At 44.1% G+C, this 27,219-nt stretch overlaps 3 protein-coding genes and 2 long non-coding RNA genes across 7 annotated transcripts; 1 reads left to right on the forward strand and 4 right to left on the reverse strand.

Annotated features, from left to right (window-relative positions):
* Positions 1-3,612: 3,612 nt before the first annotated feature.
* LOC9647735 lies at positions 3,613-4,517 on the reverse strand. 2 transcript variants are annotated; one of them, XM_002980422.2, is made up of 2 exons: positions 4,440-4,517; positions 3,613-4,368 (listed from the first exon to the last, which is right to left on the reverse strand). In XM_002980422.2, exons 1-2 carry the CDS (start codon positions 4,498-4,500, stop codon positions 3,737-3,739), a joined length of 693 nt encoding a protein of 230 aa, XP_002980468.1. In that variant the 5' UTR covers positions 4,501-4,517; the 3' UTR covers positions 3,613-3,736. The 2 variants fall into 2 exon arrangements, with proteins under 2 accessions (XP_002980468.1, XP_024541221.1); XM_024685453.1 differs by having other exon boundaries at positions 3,613-4,380.
* Positions 4,518-17,457: 12,940 nt separating this feature from the next.
* LOC9647737 lies at positions 17,458-17,992 on the reverse strand. The gene is made up of 2 exons (XM_002980425.2): positions 17,723-17,992; positions 17,458-17,673 (listed from the first exon to the last, which is right to left on the reverse strand). The coding sequence occupies exons 1-2, from the start codon at positions 17,990-17,992 to the stop codon at positions 17,521-17,523; spliced, it is 423 nt and encodes a 140-aa protein (XP_002980471.1). The 3' UTR covers positions 17,458-17,520.
* A 1,995-nt stretch (positions 17,993-19,987) lies between these two features.
* On the reverse strand, positions 19,988-20,742 carry LOC112349998. The gene is made up of 2 exons (XR_002993600.1): positions 20,391-20,742; positions 19,988-20,329 (listed from the first exon to the last, which is right to left on the reverse strand). It is a non-coding gene; the product is annotated as an uncharacterized LOC112349998 (long non-coding RNA).
* Positions 20,743-22,447: 1,705 nt separating this feature from the next.
* LOC9648095 lies at positions 22,448-23,558 on the forward strand. Its single transcript, XR_002993601.1, has 3 exons — positions 22,448-22,813; positions 22,875-23,386; positions 23,445-23,558. It is a non-coding gene; the product is annotated as an uncharacterized LOC9648095 (long non-coding RNA).
* Positions 23,559-24,588: 1,030 nt separating this feature from the next.
* On the reverse strand, positions 24,589-26,234 carry LOC9647738 (flavonoid 3'-monooxygenase). Of its 2 annotated transcripts, XM_024685403.1 has the most exons (3): positions 26,023-26,234; positions 25,347-25,911; positions 24,589-25,300 (listed from the first exon to the last, which is right to left on the reverse strand). In XM_024685403.1, the coding sequence occupies exons 1-3, from the start codon at positions 26,184-26,186 to the stop codon at positions 24,671-24,673; spliced, it is 1,359 nt and encodes a 452-aa protein (XP_024541171.1). In that variant the 5' UTR covers positions 26,187-26,234; the 3' UTR covers positions 24,589-24,670. The 2 variants fall into 2 exon arrangements, with proteins under 2 accessions (XP_024541171.1, XP_002980472.1); XM_002980426.2 differs by having other exon boundaries at positions 25,347-26,233.
* Between the last annotated feature and the right edge of the window lie 985 nt (positions 26,235-27,219).

Consider the following 27,219-nt stretch of genomic DNA (forward strand, 5'->3'; position numbering starts at 1 on the left):
CCAATGCTGAAGCGGCTTCTTCGAAAATTGCGGAAATCCTCCAGGAAGAAGAAGAGGACGAAGAAAAATCTATAACCGTGGCAGGGTCGTACGGAACATAGGTAATCTGGCTTTGTCGTCTTTTTAATTTAATTCTTTTGCAACTTTGAAGATTGAAGCTGTCGTCAGGAGAATTCTTAGTCCCGATCCGTTTGTGAAAATTCTTGTGTTCTCGACGTGGAAAGAAGTGCTGGACTTGTTAAAACACGCACTGAAGAGCAACAAGCTCAGCTGGGTTCGACTAAAGCCTCTCAGGTAATATCGATAATCTGTTTTACTCTTACTCATGTGCTCGTTTTGTGTTTTTCACAGACAAATGGGTTCTTCCATCTTGGAATTTAAGGAGAACATCCAAGTCATGTTACTGCCCACACAACATGGTGCCAATGGCCTGAACTTAATAGAGAACACGTTATTTTGGTGGAGCCTTTGCTCACTCCGGCAGTAGAAGCTCAGGCTATCAATCTAGTCCACCGGATTGGCCAACGTCTTAAGTCACTTGTACATAGATTCATTGTAAGTTACGTACGTTTCTTCTGTTTTCCAATTACTGACGACATTTCCAGATATGTAACACTGTGGAGGAGAACATCTACAAAATGAACCAGCAGAAGACGAACCTCCTTCCAATGAAGCAAAAAGAGCAGCCTCTATCAGCGAATGACATGAACAGTTTACTAGCTTGGGACGAACCGAAAGAGAACACAGCTACTTCAAACACAGTGGTTCTACTCCTGATACTTTCCGAGATTTAACTCCGGCTCAAGCTGCTGCTGCTGCTGCTGAATCGCGGCTCTTGCGACTACAGGCCAACGCTTGTCTATAGATTCTTTGTAAGTACTTTCTGTTGCATGTCCGGATTCTGAACCTTCGTATTTTCTGGCAGAGAAGGAACATTCTTTAGTCAAAAGATGAGCTTTCGGTAAGTTTTTCTGTTGGCGAGGGGTTTAGCTAGCTAGCAACAGAGATGGGTGCCAAGTTTCAGCCCCTTCCTCGCTTCTACTGGACGAAGGCTGCGATCAGAGACCTGTGCCGGGACGACGATCTCTACGTGAAGACGTAGTATGGTAGGAAGTTGAGGCCGCCGCCTCGTCCGCGACTAAGTCGAGAGCAGGAACGCTTTGTTCACACAGACCCTCAAGCAGGCTTGGATAGAATCAGTGGGCAGTGGGTAGCACTCCAACACCAGCTCGGGAAGAAGCAGGAAGGCACCTACATGGGTCCGATTCTGGGTCACAAGCAATACAGGTGCGAGCTCCATCTTCACAGGGGACAGAAGCAATGGAATGTCCATGCAGTCGGGGACAAGTTTCTGGTCTACGAGACACTTCCTCCTGCGACCGACACCGGTGATGATCCTCCGGTGCTTTGTGGTCGCGACAAGTTCGTCATTGGTCGGCCTCTGTCACTAGACAACCGGGCGACGAATGTTTCCTCGTCGTGGAACTCGTTTCCAGTGTGGAGCTTGCCAAAAGAAGGCAAGGAGGGAACGATCGCTCTGCCGGGGAACTATATGGTGCCGAGCAGTAAGGTGGCGCTGCCGGGTTTAGTTCCAGGCAGAGGAGCGCTAGTCTTCGATGCCTTGTACGAGACTGTGAAGGAAGGAGGAGTGAGCTGGAGCTCCGAGATGGTTGAGAAGCTGGACAGGCTCAAGCATGGGATAATGCACCCCCACCAGGTCTGCGTGGTTCTCAAGAAGATCAAGCACGACGCATCTCTCTCGCTCAAGCTCTTTACGTGGGCCAAGACGATCCCAGGCTTCAAGCACGACTTGGTAAACTACTCGACGATGATCATGATCTTGGGAGATGACGGGAACTATCTCATGGCCGAGGCACTTTTTGTTGAGATCCAGGAGCTCGGGCTTCGCCTTGACACGTTTGCAGTGAACAACATGATCCGCTGCTACACAAGAGTGAACCGGATCCAGGAAGCTCTCGACCTCTACAGTAAGATGCCATACTTTGGCTGTCACCCGGACAATTGCACCTTCGGCCTCCTCATCGACTGGTGCGGCAAGTTCGGCTCCCGGAAGGAGCTCCAACGGATCTTCCTCGACTTGAGAGCCTCCCCCCGCAATGCCGACGCGCAGACGTTCAACACAATGATCCACAACTTCTGCAAGCAGCGGGACTTCACAAACGCCAGGGAAGCCGCCAACCAGATGAAAGCCTGGGTACGCCATCCTCATCCACATGTACGCCAAGGCTCGAGACTCGAAAGCAGCGGCAGAGCTCTACGCGGACTACCTCCGCTCCGGCCTAGAGCCAAACTTGATCGTCTACAACAACGTGATACTGAGTTACGGTTCCAGCGGCTTCTCTGGCCATGCGCAGAACATCCTGGGTGATATACGAAAGGCCGGCCTCGCTCCAGATCGATTCACGTACTGCACGCTCATAAGTTCGTGGGCGAGAGCCGGAGCTATGCTGCAAGCCCGGCGATGGTTCAACAAAGCCTGCAAGACGAAGGCCGGTCCAAGCATCGAGATGTGCAACGCGCTCATCGATGGCTACCTCAAGGCCCGAGAAGTGGAACCGGCCAAGTTCATCCTCACCAAAGTCATGCCGGAGAGAGGCGTGGAGCCGACGCTGCAAACGTACACGATCCTCCTGGGTCACTACACGAGCAGCGTCAAGGTGGCGGACTCGAGAGCGGTGAGAGAGATGATGAAGTCGTCCTCGAAACCAGCAGCAACAGCAGCAGCAGGAGGAGGAGGAGGAGATGATCATCCCAGCGTGGACGAGTTCCTGAACGAGATCTTGCAAGGCCTCCGCGCGATCAAGGAGCTCAAGAGCTACTCGAGGGAGTTTTTCCGCAAGCTGAGGATGGACAAGCCTCCTCGCTGGGGGCGATGGCTGGCGGATGCTCTCGTCAACCATCTCCACTGCTTTGGCTACGCTCGCGAGGCCTTCTACGTGTGGGAGGGGGTCTCCTCCACAGAGCTCTACCCGAGAGGGATCTGGGAGGACTGGCAGGGAGCGTGGTTTATCTGGCTTGAGCTCCGGGACTGCGATGGTGGCGCTCACCAGTGGATTGATCGTGTCCAGGCGGAAGCTCGCGCGGGGATTCGAGAGGCCGGAGCGAGTGATCATCGTGTGTGGCTACGCGTCGGACAAGAGCAAGGAGGTGACCCATGCGGTGAACAGGACGCTGGTGGCTCTAGACTCGCCGTTTGAGCCTTTTATCTCTATGGGGAGATTTATGTGCGAGGGGAACTTGTTTAGAGACTGGCTGTGGGAGAAGCAAGTTGCTATGGATGCTTAGAATTAATATGTAATTAGCACATTAATGGAAGGGTAAAAAGGACAAAGATTCGTTGGATCTAACGTTTTGATTTTGTTTATTTTTTCTTTAAGTTCAGGTATTTAGGAATTTTCTTAAATTAGCACATGGATGTGATAAGGCAAGAGCGAGCCATATGTTGTTTCAACTCAGAGGAAGCTGATGAGCTGAACACCAATGCATTGTGATGTATGATTTGGTTCTGCGGAGATCTATAACATAGACTATTGGGAAAGTAAACATTATGCCTAGGTAAAGTTTGTTTGGAACTTCTTTGTAAGTGCAAGATTACAAAGACAACAAGTTGCGTTGTCAAACTTTATATATATAATATATATATACATTTCAAGTACCCATTATTTAAACAACGATGCCCAGAGCTGTTTATTTTATATAAATACAGCATCATCTTCTAGGCAAGCTGGAGTAGATCATCCTCCTTGACGCACAGCTGGTGCCCCTGACGGTTGTAGAGCTTGCAACCTTCCTTGAGTGGCTTCTTGCAAGTGTGGCAAGAGTTGAAGTCGAGCGCAACACTTTTTGGACCTGGGCAGACATAGGAAACAAAACCACATTCGCGCGTGCAGACTTTACCAGGTCCTGAGACGCATATTGATTTGCCATGCCCCAAGTCCAAGCAACCTTGAGGAATGGTGCAACAAGTAGCGCAGCTGCCTGGCGTCCAAGGATGGACAGTGCCTCCACAAATCTCCACGGCATCCTTCAAGCAGGACTTGTCATCACCATTTACTGGCAGTGGTGCACCAGTCTTTAAATTGTAGAGATGACAGCCATTCGAAGGCTCCTTATCCGGTGGGAGCACAGAAATTGGAATTCGGTTAGTCCCTCGGGATGGGCAGACTTTGATTTTTGGTGGTTCACAAATTAAGGGGCAAAGACGAGAAGCAGAGGTGCCACCAAGACAAACTGGACTGCCAGTTCCAGGCTCTAGATATATGCATCCAGCCTTAAGCGCACAGCAATTGGAGCATTCGTCCAGAGTGACAACAGCATCACTACAAACCTGGAGACGATGGCTGCCGGCTGCAAAATCATCATGACAAGGCATTCAAGAAGTCAGTCCTGAAAGAAAGAATCAAAACTTGGAGATCAACCTGCAGATATCAGAAGTAGCTGAAAGCTTAGGATAGTGAGGAACAAAAATGAAGCTGCCATGTTGTTGTGGTGCTGAACCTCAGGCTGTTTGGATTTATAGTCAGACAGAGTCCTATCTATGTGATGACTTGGCATCCCGAATCCTGATCGCTCTCTACAGAATCTCACGTTTTCCGGACTTCAAAGTTGCGTGTTACATGTCAGGATTGTAGTGATCGGGGGACCACCTACCCTGACTCTCTGTGGTGACTTTTCAAAAACAAATCATATACTTCCGTGTTCCATCAGTATTTTGAGGACGTCATGATTGTCCTAATCAGGGCCACCTGTGGTGATGTGAATTAGGGCCACGTGACCGGATACAAAGGATTTTTACGTGGGTTAGCGAGCAATGCAGATCTAGCAGCTCACAGCGCTGCCACAGCAATGTGCTATTAGATCGATTGATCTTAGAGGTTTCCGGCCTCTGCACAGCCAGTGGTTTCTTCCTCCGGCCTATGGCACCGCTAGAAAATCCTCCAGACCGACTCAGCCCTTGAAGAACAGATCGAGATTGAGGAGGAGCAAGAGATTGCACGAACTATCGCGGATTATTGGGGAAGATCTTGCGTTGGGAGCTCGACCGCAATTCTGCCTAGCTGCTCTAGATTTGCAAGTCGAGCGTTCAAACGGAGAGTGCTCATGAAATTGAGCTCCGTCTATAAATTCAATCCTTTATGGGCTCCGACCAATGTGAGTGCCACGTCTGCATTTGACAAGGTGATGCCGCGATTCAAATTTCTGGCGCTTGGATTCCCGGTGCCTCAACATGGGTAATACCATATGGATTGAAATATCACATATTGAATGATTTTGGAACAGCTTATACACAACAAGGGAACTCTTTTGATTATGATCATGAAATTATTTTCTAATAAAGCATATATGTATATATACACATTTGTGGGCTCAGCTGGAGGCATTCACAATATACAAATTGATTTCCTTGTCCTGATTTTAATCTTGGAGTCCCTCTCTTTTGCCAATGTCAAAATTACTTTTGCCTGTTGAACTTTACTAGACCAAAGACAAAAAATCCATTTTTATCCATTGCATTGTGGTTTAATGCATCTAGTTGTTGAGTGCTACATGTATACTTATTCTTTCAAAGCCTAGAAAAAAATCATTTGCTGCATGTAGCATGCAGAAATATTGGTTTGGTTTGTTTTGATCAATTAATTTATAAACACAAGATTAATCATACTCCCTTATCTTTTTCTAGAATAATATCTAAAATTATGCTTTTGATCTAACGTTTGAAATTTTTAAACTTTAATTAGACAGCATAGATTAAACCACATGCAAAAAAGGTGGCAACCTTCAATTTTGATTTTAATGATGCAATTGTGCAAGTCCCATGTGACTTTTCAGCTTGCCAAGAATTGCAATGCAATAACAACTGGATCAATCAAGTGGACGAGATCAAAATCTTAAAATTCTATTGTAAGCCAAAGCATGAGACTCATGAGGTATTGGCTTTTAGCATTTATTTCCGAAGGCAACTAATGAAGCCAGCATGCTTAGTGATTGACTGCCCTTCCACTGAAGTTTGCTGAGACAACAAGAGTAAAGAACACTACCAGGAAGCCATTAGGTGAGCCAGACTATGCATTCCTAAGTGAGTTATCTTGTAACACTACACTAAACTGTGGGGATTGAACATGTCCTGCAACCATCTGATTGCAATGATTTACATGTTGTTCCAATCCTTGCTTCTGTATACATCATTGGAAATGGTAACTATGATCCATTTGCTGGTTATACTATCTTGGAGAATTGGCTTTTGTAAGGATTAGTGATACCACCAACAGTTCCAAAATGCATCTTAGTAGCAATATGCTTTACAAGGAATTGTGTGATCCGTGGCTGCCATGCACATGGACAACTGATTATAGTGGCCGAGGCTTGTTAGTAGAGGAGTGTGCATTTAACCAGGTTGGATCACCACTAAGAGGATCTGGAGCACATTACTTGGCTATAAAGAAGTGAGAAAGGCAAGGAAAATAAAGAATCAATGACTTCAAAACAAGTTCAAAATGGAGAGAAGTATAAATAAATACATATTTCATCCATAAATAAACTGTATTTATATGTCCAATTATTAGATATGATTTTAAATAATAAATTAGTATTTATTTTAAAAAATTCGGTTTTTTATTATTCACTTTTTCTAAATGTTTAAAAAGTAAAAAAAACCTAATGCATGCAATAATTGTATTAGAAAACAATTGAGCTGATAAAAGGAAAGAATATAAAATTTTTAATTGTGTCTAGGTAATACCTATAAAATTTAATTTCATAAATATAAAATATTATTTAAATAATATTTAAATTTAAATAAATAATGAACAAAAAATAACTTTATTTTAAAATATAATTAATGATGTTTTATAAATTATACATACATACATACATACATACATACATATATATATATATATTATTTGAATATGATGATCCTATCAATATCTAACTTTATTTATTTGATAATTGTCAAAACATTACCTTTTATTAAATAAATAAGTTAATTAATAAACTACCAAGAAGTGGACTAGATTCAGTAAATGATTATAAATCTAAATGAATTAACTATATTTTTAGATTAAACTTAAAATTTACAAATGATGTTATAAATTTCATGGTTTACACATTGCAAGTGTTTAAAATAAATATTTTTTTGTTTATTAAATGATCTTTGTATATTAAGCTAAAAATTTAAAATGAAAATAATGTTACTTTATAAATTTTTTGAAAGAGAGAGTATTTTTTAATTTTAAATTAAAAATAAAACTTAAAATTTTAGTGAAATATCATTTAATATTATAGAAACATATTATACACAGTATGTTATGTGGTATTTTTATTTTTCCTCATATTTTTAAATTTCAATTTTAACTTGAAGTAAACAAATACATTATTCACTCCAACATTACTTTTGTAAGCAGAGTTAGGATCCTTACTAGTTTTATTATATATCAACTATTAGATGGTAAAACAAACTAAGAAGTGTTTTATAAATTATAAACATTATACATACATCATTTATCCCAAAATATTCAAATATCCATTACCACAAAGTGCAATTAACATGGTATAAAACTTGGTTATATCAAGTAATCAGTTCTATTATCCATCCTCCTTTCTCATCCACGCAAAGGAATCTATGCACCTGGCTGTGAAAAGCTCTATGGTGCTTGTGAGTGTCTCTCCAGTGCTTCCCATATGGACAAGTCCCAAGTCCCAAATAGTTGTAGCTGAAATGCTCGCCTAAAACCATGTATGGCCTGGAACCAAAATTCACGTCGTGTGTTGTAAAGACTTCCTTGACAAGCTCCTGGCTAGAGATAACCACGGTGGGCATCATTCCCAGCCTCAAGAGTACTTTTTGGAGATATATTGTAATCCCTTATGTGGGAATATTCCTGCCAATAAATGAAGGTGGCCGATTAGAGGCAGTCCCCATGGGCCTGGGGTGACGTTTTTGTGAGATTTGTAACTCCATGAGAGAACCAAGAAGAGAATTAACGCCACAAAGAGGATATACATCAGTGGCCTATGAAAGCAAAAATTGTCCGACCTTTATTTTGCAGTGCGTGGTTTTTTTCTCCGCCACGTTGTTCTAAGTGGACTTTCTGAACAAAAGAAAGATCAGATGTGTGCCTCAACAAATCTTCCAAGCAGGACTTGTCATCAACCTTTATTGGCGGCCATTCGAAAGCGCCTCTCCAGACTTTGAATTTTGGTGGTGGTTCACAATTTTTGACGAATAGAAACTGGACTCTCAGTTCCAGGCTTTATATGCATCCAGCCTTCAGTGCACAGCAATTGGAGCATTCGTCCAGAGTGACACGAGACGATTGCAAAATCATTATAACAAGGCATTCATTGAAACAAATAATATTTGAACAAGAATCACACAAATGTTGTGTTATACAAATATTACCTAATATTTTTGGGCGACAAAACCTTTTTGAGTGAGTGTCACAACTTTCTAAGATCCTCTGCCTGGAATAACACAAAAGGTTGACAACGAGAGAGAAGAAGACCTTTAGATAGCCAACTTTGTTCCAGTCGAAGGCGAGCATTGTCACTGGCAGTGAATTCCAGGTATTTCTGGTTCTTTTTTCTTCGCGTAAAACGCTGCGATTTTTTTATAATGTACCTCTTACGAGCAGCGGAGCATTCATGTCCAGTTGCTGAGCTTGTGCTGGAATGTACACGAGTGAAGCCTTGCACATCCCTTCCTTCCAGGTCTTTGTCTATTTTGGATAGAAACTTATTTCCTTCTTTTGTAAGTGCAGTTCTTCCATTCCATCTGAAGACCCTCTAAAGTTACATGAGTTGCAAAACACTTGATGGAGCTTATGAGCACGAAAGAGTTGCTTCACAATGCCATGGTCCTCGTAATGAGGATCGACAAAGACATCGCAATTTCGAGGTAGTGGAAACTTTATTTTCTGGTTACTGAATTCGTTAGCGATGTGCAGGCCACAAAGTTTGCTCGCCTTATAATAGATCACTTCGATTTATTAAGTGAAGCATTCCTTCCGAGCAAACTACGTAAGCTGCGCAGCTCCTGCTCGGTCTTTCAGCTCCTCGGGGGTGTTGAAATGACGGCCATGGGATCAGCACCGACATTCATGGATTCACAGAGAAGGGGTGCTGTGGAGGCAATCAGCGCCAGAGGACTCGGAGCTGTGGTGAGATGCCGATCATGTAAGTAGATCTTCTTGCTGAGCAGTGCTGAGTGTGAATTCCTTTTCCTGGACTTTTCTTTGTTTTTCTGTAGGGATGCCGGAGAGATCGATCGTTTTCATCAATGAAGACTACAAGCGCGATGTTTTACCACTACTCCCAGCGCAGGTTTTCTCTTTGTTTCTGCGTGACATAAAACTTTCTCTATTTCACCAGCTTCATGCGAGAGAGATGGCCAACTCAGTGAATATCGTGCAGTACGATGGAGTTTTTTGCGTTTTTGTCGAGGTGCGTTTTAGCTTCAAGATAGAGCACTCTTTTTGCAGAGGCAGTTACACATGGTTTACGCCTAACCGGTATCCTCGTCGACTGGAGTGATGGAGGGAGCATTCGTCATGGTTTTGCTGCAAAACGTTCCTTTAAGATTTCGCGTTCTCTTACGTCCATAGCAGTTTGCATATGGCCTTCTTGATCTCATTGTTCTCCGGGACTCAAGCTCATTGACCTGCTTACGAGCATACAGCGGTGGAATGCAAGTATCTCACGTATGTCTCACTCGAAGCTTTGTTTGATCTTTGATGCATATATAGGTGTAAGCGTTCCCGGTGGAAGAGTGTTCCAAGGAGGATACATCGACGTTGATGGTGACATAATCGATCACGGAGGAACTGTCAACGCGAGTTCTTTCTTATCGTCTTCGTTCTTTTTGTTCATGCTAGCCGCAAATGCTACCGGCAACCTGGAATTGTCAACAGGCATGCATACGATCAGTGTACACAGATATTTTTGGTTCTTTTTTCTTTCCTGGCGCGAATTTGTTGTTTAACGTACTTATGACGAGCAGCGACTGAAAGTTTGCAGCATTCATACGTTCTATCGGGAAGAGACGGAGACCTGTATAAAGAACCCAAGGCTTCACTGGCACTGGCCAGCCGTGTATATTCCGCCACAACCTGGACATCTTCTTTTATACATGCAAAATTTTCCATTCCATCTGAAGGCCCTCAAGAGCACTTGATGGAGTTGCTGAAGATGAAACATATGAGTCGCTTGACATGCCATTGTCCTCGTAATGGCGCTGGGTAAACACTGATCGTATGTATCCCCTTGGCAATACCTAGCACGAAAAATAAATGAAAGCGAAAAAAGAGTACTCACGTTGAATCTTATAGAGAGATTTCTTTATCGCAGCCTGGAATTGAGACATTTGCATCGTACCACTACTCTCAGCTATCAAATCCTCGTCACAACCTCACCATCGACATCAATGTATCCTACTTGGAACGGTCTTCCACCGGGAACGCTTTCACCTATGCGTCAAAATCAAACGCTCTTCTTGTAAGCTTTTCGAGCGATTTACTTTGACATACGTGAGATACTTGGATTCCACCGCTTTCCCTTGCTATATGCTTGTAAGCAGGGCGATGAACTTGCAGTCCCGGATAGAAATTCGTCTGCATACTGCTATGAAAGGACAACGAGATCTTAGAGTGTGTACCTTGGACTCAGGGAACGGAGTTGAAGCCTTCACTAGCCCAAGGAACGTTTTGCAGCAAAAACATTACGATTGCTCCCTCCAATCGCTTCTCAGCGACGAGGATACCCGTCACGAGGAGCCGGTCGCAGCGCGTCTCCTTCTCTCGTTGTCTCGCCGTAGTAAGGTGCTCCATGCACTGGACCGTAGGCAAAAACATCGTTGTGCGTAAGATACGTATCAAGCTCTGCAACAGGTGTTATTTTAGCTCTTTCTTGAAGACCACTTGCGTAAATTTGGATGCAATGCAACCGTGGCGACATCAGCCGCTTGATTGTGACTTAAAAGAAGTGTCAATGCTCTGTAATATTGCTCAAGGACTCCGCTCAGAGAAGCAAAAAGAATTACCGCGTATTAAGCAAACGTTATAGCAAGGCTCCCAGGCAGCATCTAACAAGGATTTAGCATTGTTGCATTCAAACAAAAACAAGCAACACTTGAAAGATGCAAAAGCATTTTGTTTCCGAAAGTTCATTGCAGGAAAAGCACCTTGGTGAAATCGTGTTTAATTTGAATTGCCAATTTAGTATTTGAGAGCACTAAAAAATGTGCTAATTGGGCATTTTCAAATGCCAGATTTAAATTGCAAAAAAAAAAAAAAAAAATTACAAACAAGAAGAAAACAAAACAAGTGAAAGTGAAACCTTTTTTCGTGACCTTAATGCGATGTCCTGGGAGTAGTGGCAAAACATTGCGCTTGTACTACCTGAACAAAAAATTCCAGGAAAAGAGCACAGCTCGTTCTAGGAGAAGATCTACTCATATGATCGAGTTCATAAGCCACAAATTCCTCTTGCGCTGATTGTCCCTCGGAATCCAAGAAAGACGGATCTCGAGCTCCAGCGCCATCGAGCAATACGTGTCCATTCCCGCCAAATTCTTCACATCTCTTCACGTCGCATGTAAGATCTCTATCTAGGCGTTGTCTTTCTTCCCCCCTAGGTCTCCATCGCCACAGCTGGCCATGATCGTCCGTGGCAGAATCCATCGCGAGGGAGAAATATTTGGATCGCCAGGGCCGGGATTTTCTTGGATCGGCTGCTGGATTATTACAGCTTCACCTCTCTTGCGATAGTGTCGATGCATGAGCGCGTCAAGTGGATTTTCCAGCGCTGCTGTTGGCGTGATCTTCGTACTGGTGCCTTCTCTTCTAGATATATTTGGCCAATTTGATCTGGTAAAATCTTCGTTATTAGACTGTCGAAAAATTCCACGAAGCTCCCATGCTTGCCAGCAACCACAATCCCGATGGTACCACAGAGTTTCCCAATTTGGAGGTCAAGAGCATCCTGGATCACGCTTCTATAGCACCGGATTATGTTGTTGACTGCAACCATGTCGATGCAAAGCCCGAGCTCCTCTTTTTCATTGCATCGAAGACTTGAACTAGACAAAAAGAATAGAAACTTGTCATCATTTTATTGTAACAAGAACGATTTTAGCTTACCAGTAGTGGATTGATTTGAGGGCTTCCTACCGCTAGAACTAGTTGCCGTGGCTGTGAATTCGGGGGCGAGATAGTGGAAGCTCGGCTTGTTCCTGCAAAAGGAACTTCATACGTAAGTTAGAAGGCATCTTACCAATTTGCTGGAGCTGCCGGAGCTCGATCCGGATTCTCAGCTGATAGATGACAGGGATTAGTGACGAGCCACAACTATAAATCGGCATTTCTGGGTCCGTAAGTGATGCTCGCTCCATCATAAGGGTACTGAAGATTGAAATCTCAAGTCAAGCTCCACCATGACTTGTGAGGCAACTGCAAATTTCGTCTTCCAGCACTGCACGAGATCACGCTTTTTCATTTTTAATCACAAAAAACTCTCCGCTGTTTGGAGAGACGAGTACTAGCTCTTGCAATTGGACGCAGTGGAACAGCCACACTTGACTATCTGTTAAGGTGGCCCGCATGCTGAAGATTTTGTGTGATTGGATTTTGTTTCCTTGTGTGATTGGATTAAGCTGCTTTTGAATTCTGCAGGGCAAGCTCACGGGAAGAAGCCACTCTGGGCCAAATCACTAATCTTGGACCTCGCAGAAGCATGCGACAAAATCAGAATCCCACTTTGATGTGCTGCTGCTGAAATATTCAAAGAGACCAAGAGGTAGACTAAATATGGTTTTGTTTCAGACAGGATAACGAGGACTGAGAAAGTTTTTTTTGTCACTTTTAATTTTTTTCTCCTTCTTTCTCCTTCAGATGGCCAAGTGCTAGAAGCTTTAAGAAATTTCTGGTCACCGGATGTTGATTGGCAAACATTGTGTGTCTGGTAAGAACACCGCGACAGAGTTGGAGCGATGATTGACGATTCCAACAAGAGAGGCATACAGCCCTCCAAATAAAGGATTGCTGTGATTTTATAACTGGGAAGGTGGCCATGATTGATGAACTAAGTGGGCTACACAGCAAAGGATCTGCCAGTGCCATATGAAGGTAGTGTGGCGACTCATGGGAAATTTTTCCCTCGGGATGCAAAAGGTGTGAGGGCTTTGATCGTCTTTATTGTTGACGAGGATAACGACGAAGCCATGGACGTGAGGGCGGAAAGGGTATGTTATGCGCTATGGCATTTTGTTTTCCACTTTTTAATTTTTTTCTCTTTTAGGTGTCTGAGGATGGCCAAGTGCTAGAAGCTGTAAGACATTTCTGGTCACCGGATGATGATTGGCAAACATTGTGTGTCTGGCAAGAACACCACGACAGAGCTGAAGCGATGATCGATGATTCCATCAAGAGAGGCGAGATTCTTTTGTGCTAAAATGCTATTACTCTCTAGAAAACGTCTAAAACATATTCTCCTTCTACCATATTGGTAAGAGAAGTTCTTCGAAAATTTCAGCAGCAGCAACTCAAAGTGGGATTTAACATTTGAATATGGATAAATATCTGGCTCCACCGCAGTGTGGATCATTGTCACATGCTTCTGCGGGGGCATCTTCTTCCATTGCCTTCTAATCCTCTTGCCGCGCCCTAAACTTTGAATCAGTGCCTTGGCGGCACGCTGACGTGGCAGCAATGAATGCATCCTCTTCAGAAATCGAGCATATCCCCTTCCCTTCCCGCCTAAATTCGCCCTAGTCGTGCCCAAGTATCTTTGGTATATTCTCCGCATCTTTAACTTCACGGCCAGCAGAACACCGAGGGAGAAGAAGATCTCTGCCTAGGGTTTTACAGATCGATCGATAGATTTCTAGGCGCTTGGCAGCATTGAGAAATCATCCACAAGGTACATTCTTTCTTCCCTTGCTAGGTCGCCATCGCCATAGTTCACCAGGATTGTCTAGATCTGCAGCAGAATCCAGCGCGGGATTGATCGCTCAGGCTCTCTAGGCCGGGATTTCTTGGACTGGATGCTGGATTATCACGGCTTCACCTCTTTTGCAATAGCATCGATGCATGAGCGCGTGGAAGCGACTGTTCCAGCGGTGCTGTTGGCGTGATCGTCGTATTGGAGAGCGTGGTTCTCATCCACCAGCTGAGAATCCGGGCAGGCAGGGTAGATCGAGCTCCCACGGCTCCAGAAAATTGGTAAGCTATCTTCTAACTTATAGATCGACGTGCATAACTCATGAAGCTCCTCTTGTAGGAAGGAACAAGCCGAGCTTCCACTATCTCGCCGCCAAATCCACAGCCAACTGTGACTAGTTCTAGCAGAGGAAAGCATTGGTACGTTCTTCTTTTAAACTGGGAACTGACAAGTTTCTATCCAGTTCTTAGTTCCAGACGCTAGACTTCGAAAGAGAGAAGAGAGAATCTGGACATTCTCAAGCCCGAGATCATTGACATGGTTGTCAAGAAGATGAAGCATAACACATATCTCTCGCTCGAGTTCTTTACGCTGGCCATGAGAATCTCCAGCTTCCGGCACGACGTGGTGATGGTCATGATCCTTGGAGTCGATGGCAACTATTTCATGGCGATCACAGACATGCCCCGTGGAAACGATCTCTACGTGAAGACGAAGTATGACAGGAAGCTGCGGCCTTCACCTCGTCCCAGACAGCAAAAAGTCCCCGAAGCAGGCTTGGATAGGTTCAGCATGGTAGCAGTCCAACACCAGCTCGGGAGGAAGACTTACACAGCCGACGAGCAGGAAGGCAACTACGTGGATCTGATAATGAGTCACAAGCAGTACAGGCAGGAGCTCCATCTTCACAGAGGGAAGAAGCAGTGGAACGTCCGTGCAGTCAGGGACAAGTTTCTGGTCTACGAGACATTTCCTCCCGCGAGTGACACTGGTGATGATCCTCTGGTGCTTTGCGGTCGCGACAAGATCGCCATTGTTCAGCCATTGTCAGTAACAGTGAACAACCAGGCGAAGAATGTCTCATGGAACTCGTTGGGCTTGCAGGAATGCAAAGAAGAAACAGAGAACTATATGGTGGCGAGCAGTAAGGAGGGTCAGCCGGGTTTAGTTCCAGGCAAAGGAGCTCTAGTCGTCCACAAGACTGTGAAGAAAGGAGGAGGGAGCTGGAGCTTCAAGACGGTTGCGAAGCTGGATAACAGGCTCAAGGCTGGGATAACGCACCCCTACCAGCTCTGCGTGTTTCTCAAGAATGCCTCTCTCTCACTCAAACTCTTTACGTGGGCCAAGACAATGCAGCACGACCTGGTGATGATCATGATCCTGCCCGACTATCTCATGGTGATCACAGAACTGCCCCGTGACGACGATCTCTACGTGAAGACGAAGCATGGTAGGAAGCTCGGGCCACCACCTTGTAGTCGAGAGCAGGAACTCGCAGACCACCAAGCAGGTTTCAGTGTGGCAGCACTCCACCACCAGCTCGGGAAGAAGACTTACACAACCGAAGAGCAGGAAAGCAATTGCGTGGATCCAATCCTGAGTCACAAGGAATACGGGCGGAAGCTCTACCTTCATAGTGGGAAGGAGCAATGGAACGTCCATGCAGTCGAGGACAAGTTTCTGGACTACGAGACAGTGAGCGACAGCGATGATGATCCTCTGGAGCTTTGCGGTCGCAACAAGTTCGTCAGTGGTCAGCCTTTGTCAGTAACAGTGGACAACCAGGCGACGAAGGTCTCCTTGTCATGGAACTCGTTTCCAGTGTGGAGCTTGCGAGAAGGAACAGAAGAAACGGGGAACTATATGGTGCTGAGCAGTAAGGTGGTGCTACCAGGTTTACTTCCAGGCAAAGGAGCTCTAGTCTCCAATGCTTTGTGTGAGATTGTGAAGGAAGGAGGAGGGAGCTGGAGGTCCGAGATAGTTGAGAAGCTGGACAGGCTCAAGCGCGGGAAAACGCACCCCCACCAGGTCTGCGTTGCTCTCAAGAAGATGAAACACGATGCATCTCTCAGGCTCTCTACGTGGGCCAAGACGATCCCTGGCTCAAAGCACGACTTGGTAAACTACTGCACGATGATCATGATCTTGGGAGATGACGGCGACTATCTCATGCGGGAGGCACTCTTCATTGATCTCCAGGAGCTCGGGCTTTGCATCGACACGTTCGCAGTGAACAACATGATCCCCTGCTACACAAGAGTGAACCGGATCCAGGAAGCTGTCGACCTCTACAGAAAGATACCATACTTTTCAGACAATTGCATCCCCGGCCTCCTCGTCGACTGGTGCAGCACTGGTCTCCAGGGAAACAATAAGATGGCAGTTCCAGACAGCGGCACGCTAGTCTTGAATGCTTTCTATGAGGCAATGGAAGAGGGAGGAGGGAGCTGGGACTTTGAGACGGCTGAAAATCTAGACAGACTTAAGCGTGGGATCAACATGGTTCTCAAGAAGCTCCAGCACGATGCATCTCTTGCACTCGAGCTCTTTATCCTGGCCAAGACGATCCCTGGTTTCCAGCATGACCTGGCCAACTACTCAACGATGATCATGATCCTGGGAAACGCTGGTAACTATCTCATGGCCAAGGCACTCTTCACTGAGATTCAGGAGCTCGGGCTTTGCATCGACATGGTTGCAGCCAACAACATAATCCGCTGCTACACAAGCGTGATCCAGGATGCTCTTGACCTCCAAATTGGGAAACTCTGTGGTACCATCGGGATTGCGGTTGCTGGCAAGCATGGGAGCTTCGTGGTATTTTTCGACAGTCTCGTAACGAAGATTGCATCAGATCAAATTGGCCAACTATATCTAGAAGAGAAGGACAGGGAATACCAGAAAGTGACTGTGATTCGTGACGAGCCACAACTACAAATCGGCATTGTTGGGTCCGTAAGTGATGCTCGCTGCATCATAATGGTACTGAAGATTGAGATGTCAAGTCAGGCTCAGCATGGAGTCACCATGACTTGTGAGGCAGCTGCAAATTTCGTCTTCCAGCGCTGCGTGGCTGATGAGCACTGTACGAGATCAAGCTTTTTCATTTTTGACAACAAGAAACTCTTCGCTGTTAAGAGAGACAACACGCGCCAGTACCAGCTCTTGCAATTGGACGCAGTGGAACAGCCGTTTTTGACTATCGGTTCTGGTGGCCCGCATGCCGAAGGTATTCTGCGAGATCCACGGCCAGGTGTGGTTGGATTTTGTTTCCTTGAGATTGGATTAAGCTGCTTTTGAATTCTGCAGGGCAAGCTCACGGGAAGAAAGCCACTCTGGGCCAAATCACTAATCTTGGGCTCGATGCCCTCGCAGAAGCATGCGACAATGATCCACATTGCGGCGGAGACAAATATTATGCATATTCAAATGTTAAATCCCACTTTGATGAGCTGTTGCTGAAATTTGCGAAGAAGAACTTCTCTTACCAATATGCGAGAAGAAAGAGACCGAGAGGTAAACTAAACATGGCTTTGTTTTAGACATTTTCTAAGGAGTAATAGCATTTTAGCACAAAAGAATCTCGCCTCTCTTGATGGAATCATCGATCATCGCTTCAGCTCTGTCGTAGTGTTCTTGCCAGACACACAATGTTTGCCAATCAACATCCGGTGACCAGAAATTTCTTACAGCTTCTAGCACTTGGCCATCCTCAGACACCTAAAAGAGAAAAAAATTAAAAAAGTGGAAAACAAAAGCCATAGCATACCCTTTCCGCCCTCACGTCCATGGCTTCGTCGTTATCCTCGTCAACAATAAAGACGATCAAAGCCCTCACACCTTTTGCATCCCGAGGGAAAAATTTCCCATGAGTCGCCACACTACCTTCATATGGCACTGGCAAATCCTTTGCTGTGTAGCTCAAGAGGTAGTACTCTCGCCCACTTAGTTCATCAATCATGGCCACCTTCCCAATTATAAAATCGCCCTTATAATTCTTGACCATGGCTTCCATCATCTGCCTGGCAATCGCCTCCATCGCGACCTCGACCTAAAACAATGCCTGGACAGCAATCCTTTATTTGGAGGGCTTGCATCCAAAAGTGACTTACTCCCGGAATATTCTACAGCAGTCCTTTATTTGGAGGGTTGCATCTTCATTAAAATAAAATCATCAAAACAGCTTACTATAATCCGTTGGTCTCATGTTTTCTTGGTGGGCGCTGCAAGACCTTATAAACAATTAATGAATGAATGAATGAAAACAGTGTTGGCTATGTTTCAGAATTTGTCCAACATTGAATCCAGTTTTCAAGAAGCTCAAATAAGCCACCAGCTCCAGAGCTACACTTTCGGTGTCTTTGCCTACGTTCCAGCGCCTGGATACAAGGACATAGGAGTGGACTTTAACTCCGCCCGAGTTTAAGGTACACACTCTCCGCTTGTTTGCCAAAAGAAGTGTCAATGCATAGTATTGCTTAAGTCCCATCAGAGACCAGGCCAAGAAGCAAAGCGAATCACCGTGTATTATAGCGTTGTGAGCATTGCAAGGCTTCCCGGCAGCATCTAACAAGGATTTAGCCATGCCATTTCTGTAACCTGAGAATTAAAGTCATTACAGACTTTCCAGGCAATTGCGTCTCCAGCCTCCCATCGACTGGTGAAACGCTACTCTTTAGGAAACAGTGAGGTGGCAGTTGCAGCAGAGGGAATGGGACTCTGAGACGGCTGAAATCTGGACAGACTTAAGCGTTGGATCAACATGGTTCTCAAGAAGCTCGAGCACAATGCATCGCTTGGGCTAGTGAAGGCTTCAACTCCGTTCCCCGAGTCCAACGTACACACTCTAAGATCTCGTTGTCTTTTCATAGCAGTTTGCAGACGAATTTCTATCCGGGACTGCAAGCTCATCACCCTGCTTACAAGCATACAGCAAGGGAAAGCGGTGGAATCCAAGTATCTCACGTATGTCAAAGTAAGTCGCTCGAAAAGCTTACAAGAAGAGCGTAACACTTTTTATGCATAGGTACATAGGTAGTAGGATACATCGATGTCGATGGTGGGGTTGTGACGAGGATTTGATAGCTGAGAGCAGTGGTACGATGCAAATGTCTCAATTCCAGGCTGCGATAAAGAAATCTTTTTTCGCTTTCATTTATTTTTCGTGCTGCTGTGGGGATACATACGATCAGTGCAGCTTTCCAGGTCTTTCTGGTTCTGTTCTATTCGCGTAGCACGCTGCGATTTTTTTATAATGTACCTCTTACGAGCAGCTGAGCATTCATGTCCAGGTGCTAAGCTTGTGGCGGAATGTACACGAGTGAAGCCTTGCACGTCCCTTCCTTATAGGTCTCTGTCTATTTTGGATAGAAACTTCTTTCCTTCTTTTGTTAAGTGTAGTTCTTCCATTCCATCTGAAGACCCTCTGAAGTGACATGACTACCGGCTGCTTGGAAAACCTTGATGAAACTTATGAGCACGAAAGAGTCGCTTCACAATGCCATGGTCCTCGTAATGAGGATCGACAAAGACACCGCAATTTCGAGGTAGTGGAAACTTTATTTTCTGGTTACTGAATTCGTTAGCCATGTGCTGGCCACAAAGTTTGCTCGCCTTATAATAGATCACTTCAATTTATTGTGGATCTATTAAGTGAAGCATTCAGCAAACTATGTAAGCTGCACAGCTCTAAAACAAAACCATATTAAGTTACCTCATCAAAGTGGGATTCTGATTTTGTCGCATGCTTCTGCGAGGTCCAAGATTAGTGATTTGGCCCAGAGTGGCTTCTTCCCGTGAGCTTGCCCTGCAGAATTCAAAAGCAGCTTAATCCAATCACACAAAATCTTCGGCATGCGGGCCACCTTAACAGATAGTCAAGTGTGGCTGTTCCACTGCGTCCAATTGCAAGAGCTAGTACTCGTCTCTCCTTACAGCGGAGAGTTTTTTGTGATTAAAAATGAAAAAGCGTGATCTCGTGCAGTGCTGGAAGACGAAATTTGCAGTTGCCTCACAAGTCATGGTGGAGCTTGACTTGAGATTTCAATCTTCAGTACCCTTATGATGGAGCGAGCATCACTTACGGACCCAGCAATGCCGATTTATAGTTGTGGCTCGTCACGAATCCCTGTCCTTCTCTTCTAGATATATTTGGCCAATTGGATCTGGTAAAATCTTCGTTATGAGACTGTCGAAAAATTCCACGAAGCTCCCATGCTTGCCAGCAACCAGAATCCCGATGGTACCACAGAGTTTCCCAGTTTGGAGGTCAAGAGCATCCTGGATCACGCTTCTATAGCACCGGATTATGTTGTTGACTGCAACCATGTCGATGCAAAGCCCGAGCTCCTCTTTTTCATTGCATCGAAGACTTGAACTAGACAAAAAGAATAGAAACTTGTCATCATTTTATTGTAAGAAGAACGATTTTAGCTTACCAGTAGTGGATTGATTTGAGGGCTTCCTACCGCTAGAACTATTTGCAGTGGCTGTGAATTCGAGGGCGAGATAGTGGAAGCTCGGCTTGTTCCTGCTTCATACGTAAGTTAGAAGGCATCTTACCAATTTGCTGGAGTGCCGGAGCTCGATCCGGATTCTCAGCTGATAGATGAGAACCAAGTTCACCAGTACGACGATCACGCCAACAGCGCTGGAAAATCCACTTGACGCGCTCATGCATCGACACTATCGCAAGAGAGGTGAAGCCGTAATAATCCAGCAGCCGATCCAAGAAAATCCCGGCCCTGGCGATCCAAATATTTCTCCCTCGCCACGGACGATCATGGCCAGCTGTGGCGATGGAGACCTAGGGGGGAAGAAAGACAACGCCTAGATAGAGATCTTCCTAGATAGAGATCTTACATGCGACGTGAAGAGATGCGAAGAATATACCAGAGATACTTGTGAATAGGCGGGAATGGACACGTATTGCTCGATGGCGCTGGAGCTCAAGATCCGTCTTTCTTGGATTCCAGCGCAAGAGGAATTTGTGGCTTATGAACTCGATCATATAAGTAGATCTTTCCTAGAACGAGCTGTGCTCTTTTCCTGGAATTTTCTGTTCAGGAAGTACAAGCGCAATGTTTTGCCACTACTCCCAGGACATCGCATTAAGGTCACGAAAAAGGTTTCACTTTCACTTGTTTTGTTTTGGGCATTTTCAAATGCCAGATTTAAATTGCAAAAAAAATAAAAAAAATTGCTGCGCGTTGCGTTGCAGCAACGCTTGGTTTGCTTTTGTTTTTAAATATTTTTTATTATGATATATAATTTGTTATGATCTGTCCAATATGCAGGTGCTATTCCTGCTTTTGTATATATTATATCTTTTATCCATATATGATCTATTAATTTATTATTACGTGTATTGTGTTTTATCCTTCTTTCTCCATTATTGTTTGAAGTGGTTTTACTTCTTCTATTTGGTAGTCAATATTAAAATCTCCTGTAGTTATTACTGGTTTTTTATTATCTATTTTCTGTATATATTTTTGTAGTTGTTTTATGAATATATGTATATTTGTTCCAGGTTTTCTATGTAAATTTATTATCTGTAATTGTTTTTTATTTTTTTCTAGTGATACATATGACATTGCCATTGTTTCTGTTTTTAAATGTTCTACTATTTCTGATTTGTAGTCATTTGTATGCAACATTGTTCATGTATATATGATTTATATTTATTAAAATATAAATCCTCATGTTTTTGTGTTCTTACTTCTTGCATACATATTATATCTGATGTTAATAATTGTGAATCACTCTTTATATCTTCTTGATGTGCAGTAATAGATCTTGTATTTGGAACTTGTATAATTGTTTGGTTAGCTGTTTTTTCTTCTTGTAAATCTATTAAATCAATTTGCCATGGTGCTTCTGTTGTCATTCTTATTATTTCTTTAGCTGCATCTTTATTGATTTTAATATGTTTATGTTCAATTGGTCTATATAAATGTATCCCTTTTAGTGTTTGTGCTCTTGATAATGTGGTATATGCTTGTCTTGGATATTTTGTTTTATATGGGTCATATCCTAATTGCATAACTGTTGATCCTTGTGCTCTATGTCCTGCACATGGTTGTAATGGAAATTGGGTTCTACTTATAACATTGTTTTTATTTTTAGTAATATTTATTGTTCTTGTTTTTTTTTTTATTGGTGTCCGTGAAACCTTTTTTCGTGACCTTAATGCGATGTCCTGGGAGTAGTGGCAAAACATTGCGCTTGTACTACCTGAACAAAAAATTCCAGGAAAAGAGCACAGCTCGTTCTAGGAGAAGATCTACTCATATGATCGAGTTCATAAGCCACAAATTCCTCTTGCGCTGATTGTCCCTCGGAATCCAAGAAAGACGGATCTCGAGCTCCAGCGCCATCGAGCAATACGTGTCCATTCCCGCCAAATTCTTCGCATCTCTTCACGTCGCATGTAAGATCTCTATCTAGGCGTTGTCTTTCTTCCCCCCTAGGTCTCCATCGCCACAGCTGGCATGATCGTCCGTGGCAGAATCCATCGCGAAGGAGAAATATTTGGATCGCCAGGGCCGGGATTTTCTTGGATCGGCTGCTGGATTATTACGGCTTCACCTCTCTTGCGATAGTGTCGATGCATGAGCGGGTCAAGTGGATTTTCCAGCGCTGCTGTTGGCGTGATCTTCGTACTGGTGAACTTGGTTCTCATCTATCAGCTGAGAATCCGGATCGAGCTCCGGCAGCTCCAGCAAATTGGTAAGATGCCTTCTAACTTACGTATGAAGTTCCTTTTGCAGGAACAAGCCGAGCTTCCACTATCTCGCCCCCGAATTCACAGCCACGGCAACTAGTTCTAGCGGTAGGAAGCCCTCAAATCAATCCACTACTGGTAAGCTAAAAAATTTCTTCTTACAATAAAATGATGACAAGTTTCTATTCTTTTTGTCTAGTTCAAGTCTTCGATGCAATGAAAAAGAGGAGCTCGGGCTTTGCATCGACATGGTTGCAGTCAACAACATAATCCGGTGCTATAGAAGCGTGATCCAGGATGCTCTTGACCTCCAAATTGGGAAACTCTGTGGTACCATCGGGATTGTGGTTGCTGGCAAGCATGGGAGCTTCGTGGAATTTTTCGACAGTCTCATAACGAAGATTTTACCAGATCAAATTGGCCAAATATATCTAGAAGAGAAGGACAGGGATTCGTGACGAGCCACAACTATAAATCGGCATTGCTGGGTCCGTAAGTGATGCTCGCTCCATCATAAGGGTACTGAAGATTGAAATCTCAAGTCAAGCTCCACCATGACTTGTGAGGCAACTGCAAATTTCGTCTTCCAGCACTGCACGAGATCACGCTTTTTCATTTTTAATCACAAAAAACTCTCCGCTGTTTGGAGAGACGAGTACTAGCTCTTGCAATTGGACGCAGTGGAACAGCCACACTTGACTATCTGTTAAGGTGGCCCGCATGCCGAAGATTTTGTGTGATTGGATTAAGCTGCTTTTGAATTCTGCAGGGCAAGCTCACGGGAAGAAGCCACTCTGGGCCAAATCACTAATCTTGGACCTCGCAGAAGCATGCGACAAAATCAGAATCCCACTTTGATGTGCTGCTGCTGAAATATTCAAAGAGACCAAGAGGTAGACTAAATATGGTTTTGTTTTAGACAGGATAACGAGTTTTTTTTGTCACTTTTAATTTTTTTCTCCTTCTTTCTCCTTCAGATGGCCAAGTGCTAAAAGCTTTAAGAAATTTCTGGTCACCGGATGTTGATTGGCAAACATGGTGTGTCTGGTAAGAACACCGCGACAGAGTTGAAGCGATGATTGACGATTCCAACAAGAGAGGCATATAAGTGATTAAAACAAGAAAGTATTTTATAATTTTAAATTAGAAATAAAACTTTTAAACTTTAGTGAGGTATTATTTAAATTTATAGAAACATATAATACATAGTAAGTTATGTGGTATTATATTTTTCCTCATCTTTTTAATTTTTAATTTTAACTTGAAGTAAACAAATACATTATTCACTCCAACATATATTTTTCCCAGCAAAGCTGGGATCTTTACTAGTCTTTTTACATATCAACTATTAAATTAAGAAGTGTTTAGAAAAGTTTATAATTTATAAACATTATACATACAAGATTTATCCCAAAATATTCAAGTATATTTTAGATATAGCAATTAACATGGTATAGGACTTGGTGAATGTAAAACATGCCTAAGAAAGAGCTACATAATATATCAAATAATCAGTCTCTATTATCCATACTATATACCTCGTCTACACAAATGAATTGATGCACTTGGTTGGCTCTATGGAAAACAACTTACGAGTGTCTTTCCAGTACTTTACATATGAAGAAGTTTTAAGCCCCAATTATAGTTGAAATGGTTGCTTCAAACCAAATTTTATGCTGTGTATGGTAAATACCTCCTTGGGCATCATTCAAATTAAGGTGGCCAACCAAAGAATGGGCTTTAATCGTTATGGACCAATCCACCACACAACACCTGTGGGCCGATTCCTCTTGTGCATAGCTTGCGGGCTGATTCCTCCCAAAAAGCGGAAGTTCATGGAGCGAATCAGCAAACCAAGAGATCCCAACTGCTTGGAGTTCAATTGTCAAATGTGTCTTTTATGCTGATTCCTAGAGCATCATCTTTAATGCGGTAGTCATATTCAAAAGCTCCTAAGTAAACATTTTAAAATAGAAATATATCCACGTTTTACATTTACATGATCATGTTCTTGTAGATGTCCATACGTAACCTTGGAGTGGCCATGGCTTGCAGTGGAGTCTTGAGGTAGCAAGAACTATTGAAAACCTCTTCCATGGACGGTGTCGTCCCCGGTACAAAGTTCCAGTCAAAGCCGTGAATTAGATTTGCCACGAGCAGCTCCACTGTTCGCAATCCCAGGGACATTCCCGGACACTTTCTCCGCCCGGCTCCAAATGGGAGCAGCTCAAAGTTTTGGCCTTTGACATCGATGGAGCTCCCCAAGAAGCGCTCCGGCTGGAATTGTGTGGGATTCTCCCACACTTCCGGGTCCATGTGCACGGCCCAAGCATTCACCAGGAGAGTGGTCCCTTTTGGAACGTGATAGCCGGCAACTGTGACGTCCTGGGTAGACATGCGTGGGAAAAGTAGCACTCCTGGAGGATAGCACCTAAATGTCTCCTTGAGGACAAGCTGGAGATAGTCGAGCTTTGGGAGGTCGGATTCTTGGACCATCCGGTTGCCGCCTACGACTCTGTCAAGCTCCTGCTGGAGCTTGATCAAAACCCGAGGATTGTGCATCACCGAGGCCATGAGCCACTCGCTTGTGGTGGCAGAAGTATCGGTTCCAGCGACAAGCATCTCCTGGAATGAAATTTATGGCAATCACAAAGTATAGAAGAACTCTTACCAAAAGATTTGCCTTTATGTGTGTTTCCCCCTGGACATTTGTTCCGTAGAACTCGAGCATGATATCAAGGAAGTCCTTGCATTCCCGTGTTGTCTCCTTGTGCTCGTCAATTATCTTTTGTAAGAAGTTGTCTTGCTTGGCATGGATTCGCTTGTAGCGAGGGATCTGCCAGTCTAGCCATCTCAAGTACCAAGGCACCAAGTTGCTAACACAGGGATTCATCACCAGGTCAACAACAGAGCTCAGCATCTCCTTAAACTCTACAGCATCTCTGTCTACTTCGTCGTCACCAAAATACCTCTTGCTCATCAAAATCCTGGACATATTGTTGAAAGCAAAATTGGATAGTAACGCCCTCATCTTCACTGGCTTGCTGCCGCCGAGAATCACTCGCAAGGCATGAGAGAGCTCCTCCTTTCTCATCCACGCGAAGGAATCTATGCACTTGGCTGTGAAAAGCTCTATAGTACACAGCTTGCGAGAGTCTCTCCAGTGCTTCCCATATGGACAAGTCCCAAGTCCCGAATAGTTGTAGCTGAAATGCTCGCCTAAAACCATGTATGGCCTGGAACCAAAATTCACGTCGTGTGTTGTAAAGACTTCCTTGACAAGCTCCTGGCTAGAGATAACCACGGTGGGCATCATTCCCAGCCTCAAGAATACAACGGGGCCATACTTTTTGGAGATATATTGTAATCCCTTATGTGGGAGTGTTCCTGCCAATAAATGAAGGTGGCCGATCAGAGGCAGTCCCCATGGGCCTGGGGGGACGTTTTTGTGAGATTTGTAACTCCATGAGAGAACCAAGAAGAGAATTAACGCCACAAAGAGGATATACATCGGTAGCCTATGAAAGCAAAAATTGTCCAACCTTTATTTTGCAGTGCGTGGTTTTTTTCTCCGCCACGTTGTTCTAAGTGGACTTTCTGAACATAAGAAAGATCAGATCTGTGCCTCAACAAATCTTCACGGCATCCTCCAAAGGAGGACTTGTCATCAACATTTATTGGCAGTGGAAAGTGCTCATCCAGACTTTGAATTTTGGTGGTGGTTCACAATTTTTGACGAATAGGGGACAAATTGGACTCCCAGTTCCAGGCTCTAGATATATGCATCCAGCCTTCAGCACATGGCAATTGGAGCATTCGTCTAAAGTGACAACATCATCACTTGGAGATGATGTTGTCATCATGACAAAGCATGACAAAGCATTCATGACAAAGCATTCATTGAAATGAACAATATTTAAATCATACAAACATTACACTATACAAAGATTGCCTAACATTTCTGGGTGACAAATTTTTTTCCAGTGTATTACAATTTTCTAAAATCCTCCACCTGGAATAACACAAAAGGTTAAGACTGGGACAAAGAAGACCTTTAGCTTGCCAACTTTGTTCCAATCGAAGGCAAGCAACACATTGGTGGGGAATCATCATTGGCAGTGGATCAAAGTTTCCACTACCCAGCACCATTACGAGGACAATGGCATGTCAAGCGACTCTCGTATCTTTCATCTTCAGCAACTCCATCAAGTGCTCTTGGGTCTTCAGATGGAATGGAAAATCTGCATGTATAAAAGAAGATAAGTTCTATCGAGAAGAGACGGAGACCTGTATAAAGGCTTTGTTTGATCTTTGATGCATATATAGGTGCAAGCGTTCCCGGTGGAAGAGTGTTCCAAGGAAGATACATCAACGTTGATGGTGAGGTAATCGATCACGGAGGAACTGTCAACGTGAGTTCTTTCTTATCGTCTTCATTTTTTTGTTCGTGCTAGCTGCAAATGCTACCCGCAACCTGGAATTGTCAACAGGCATGCATACGATCAGTGTACACAGATATGTTTGGTTCTTTTTTCTTTCCTGGC

The sequence above is a fragment of the Selaginella moellendorffii genome, unplaced genomic scaffold, assembly GCF_000143415.4.
Source record: "Selaginella moellendorffii unplaced genomic scaffold, v1.0 SELMOscaffold_44, whole genome shotgun sequence".
Classification (NCBI taxonomy): domain Eukaryota; kingdom Viridiplantae; phylum Streptophyta; class Lycopodiopsida; order Selaginellales; family Selaginellaceae; genus Selaginella; species Selaginella moellendorffii.

What these genes read in the sequence shown, in the direction of transcription:
- LOC9647735 (XM_024685453.1), bottom strand. Translation starts at nt 4,500, where the DNA reads ATGGCAGCTTCATTTTTGTTCCTCACTATCCTAAGCTTTCAGCTACTT. An exon ending in GCTACTTCTGATATCTGCAG is followed by an intron (nt 4,381 to 4,439) that starts GTTGATCTCCAA and finishes TGCCTTGTCATG; the next exon opens with ATGATTTTGCAGCCGGCAGC.
- LOC9647737 (XM_002980425.2), bottom strand. Translation starts at nt 17,992, where the DNA reads ATGGAGGCGATTGCCAGGCAGATGATGGAAGCCATGGTCAAGAATTAT. An exon ending in TGGACGTGAGGGCGGAAAGG is followed by an intron (nt 17,674 to 17,722) that starts GTATGCTATGGC and finishes TTTCTCTTTTAG; the next exon opens with GTGTCTGAGGATGGCCAAGT.
- LOC9647738 (XM_002980426.2), bottom strand. Translation starts at nt 26,186, where the DNA reads ATGTATATCCTCTTTGTGGCGTTAATTCTCTTCTTGGTTCTCTCATGG. An exon ending in ACATAAAGGCAAATCTTTTG is followed by an intron (nt 25,301 to 25,346) that starts GTAAGAGTTCTT and finishes ATTTCATTCCAG; the next exon opens with GAGATGCTTGTCGCTGGAAC.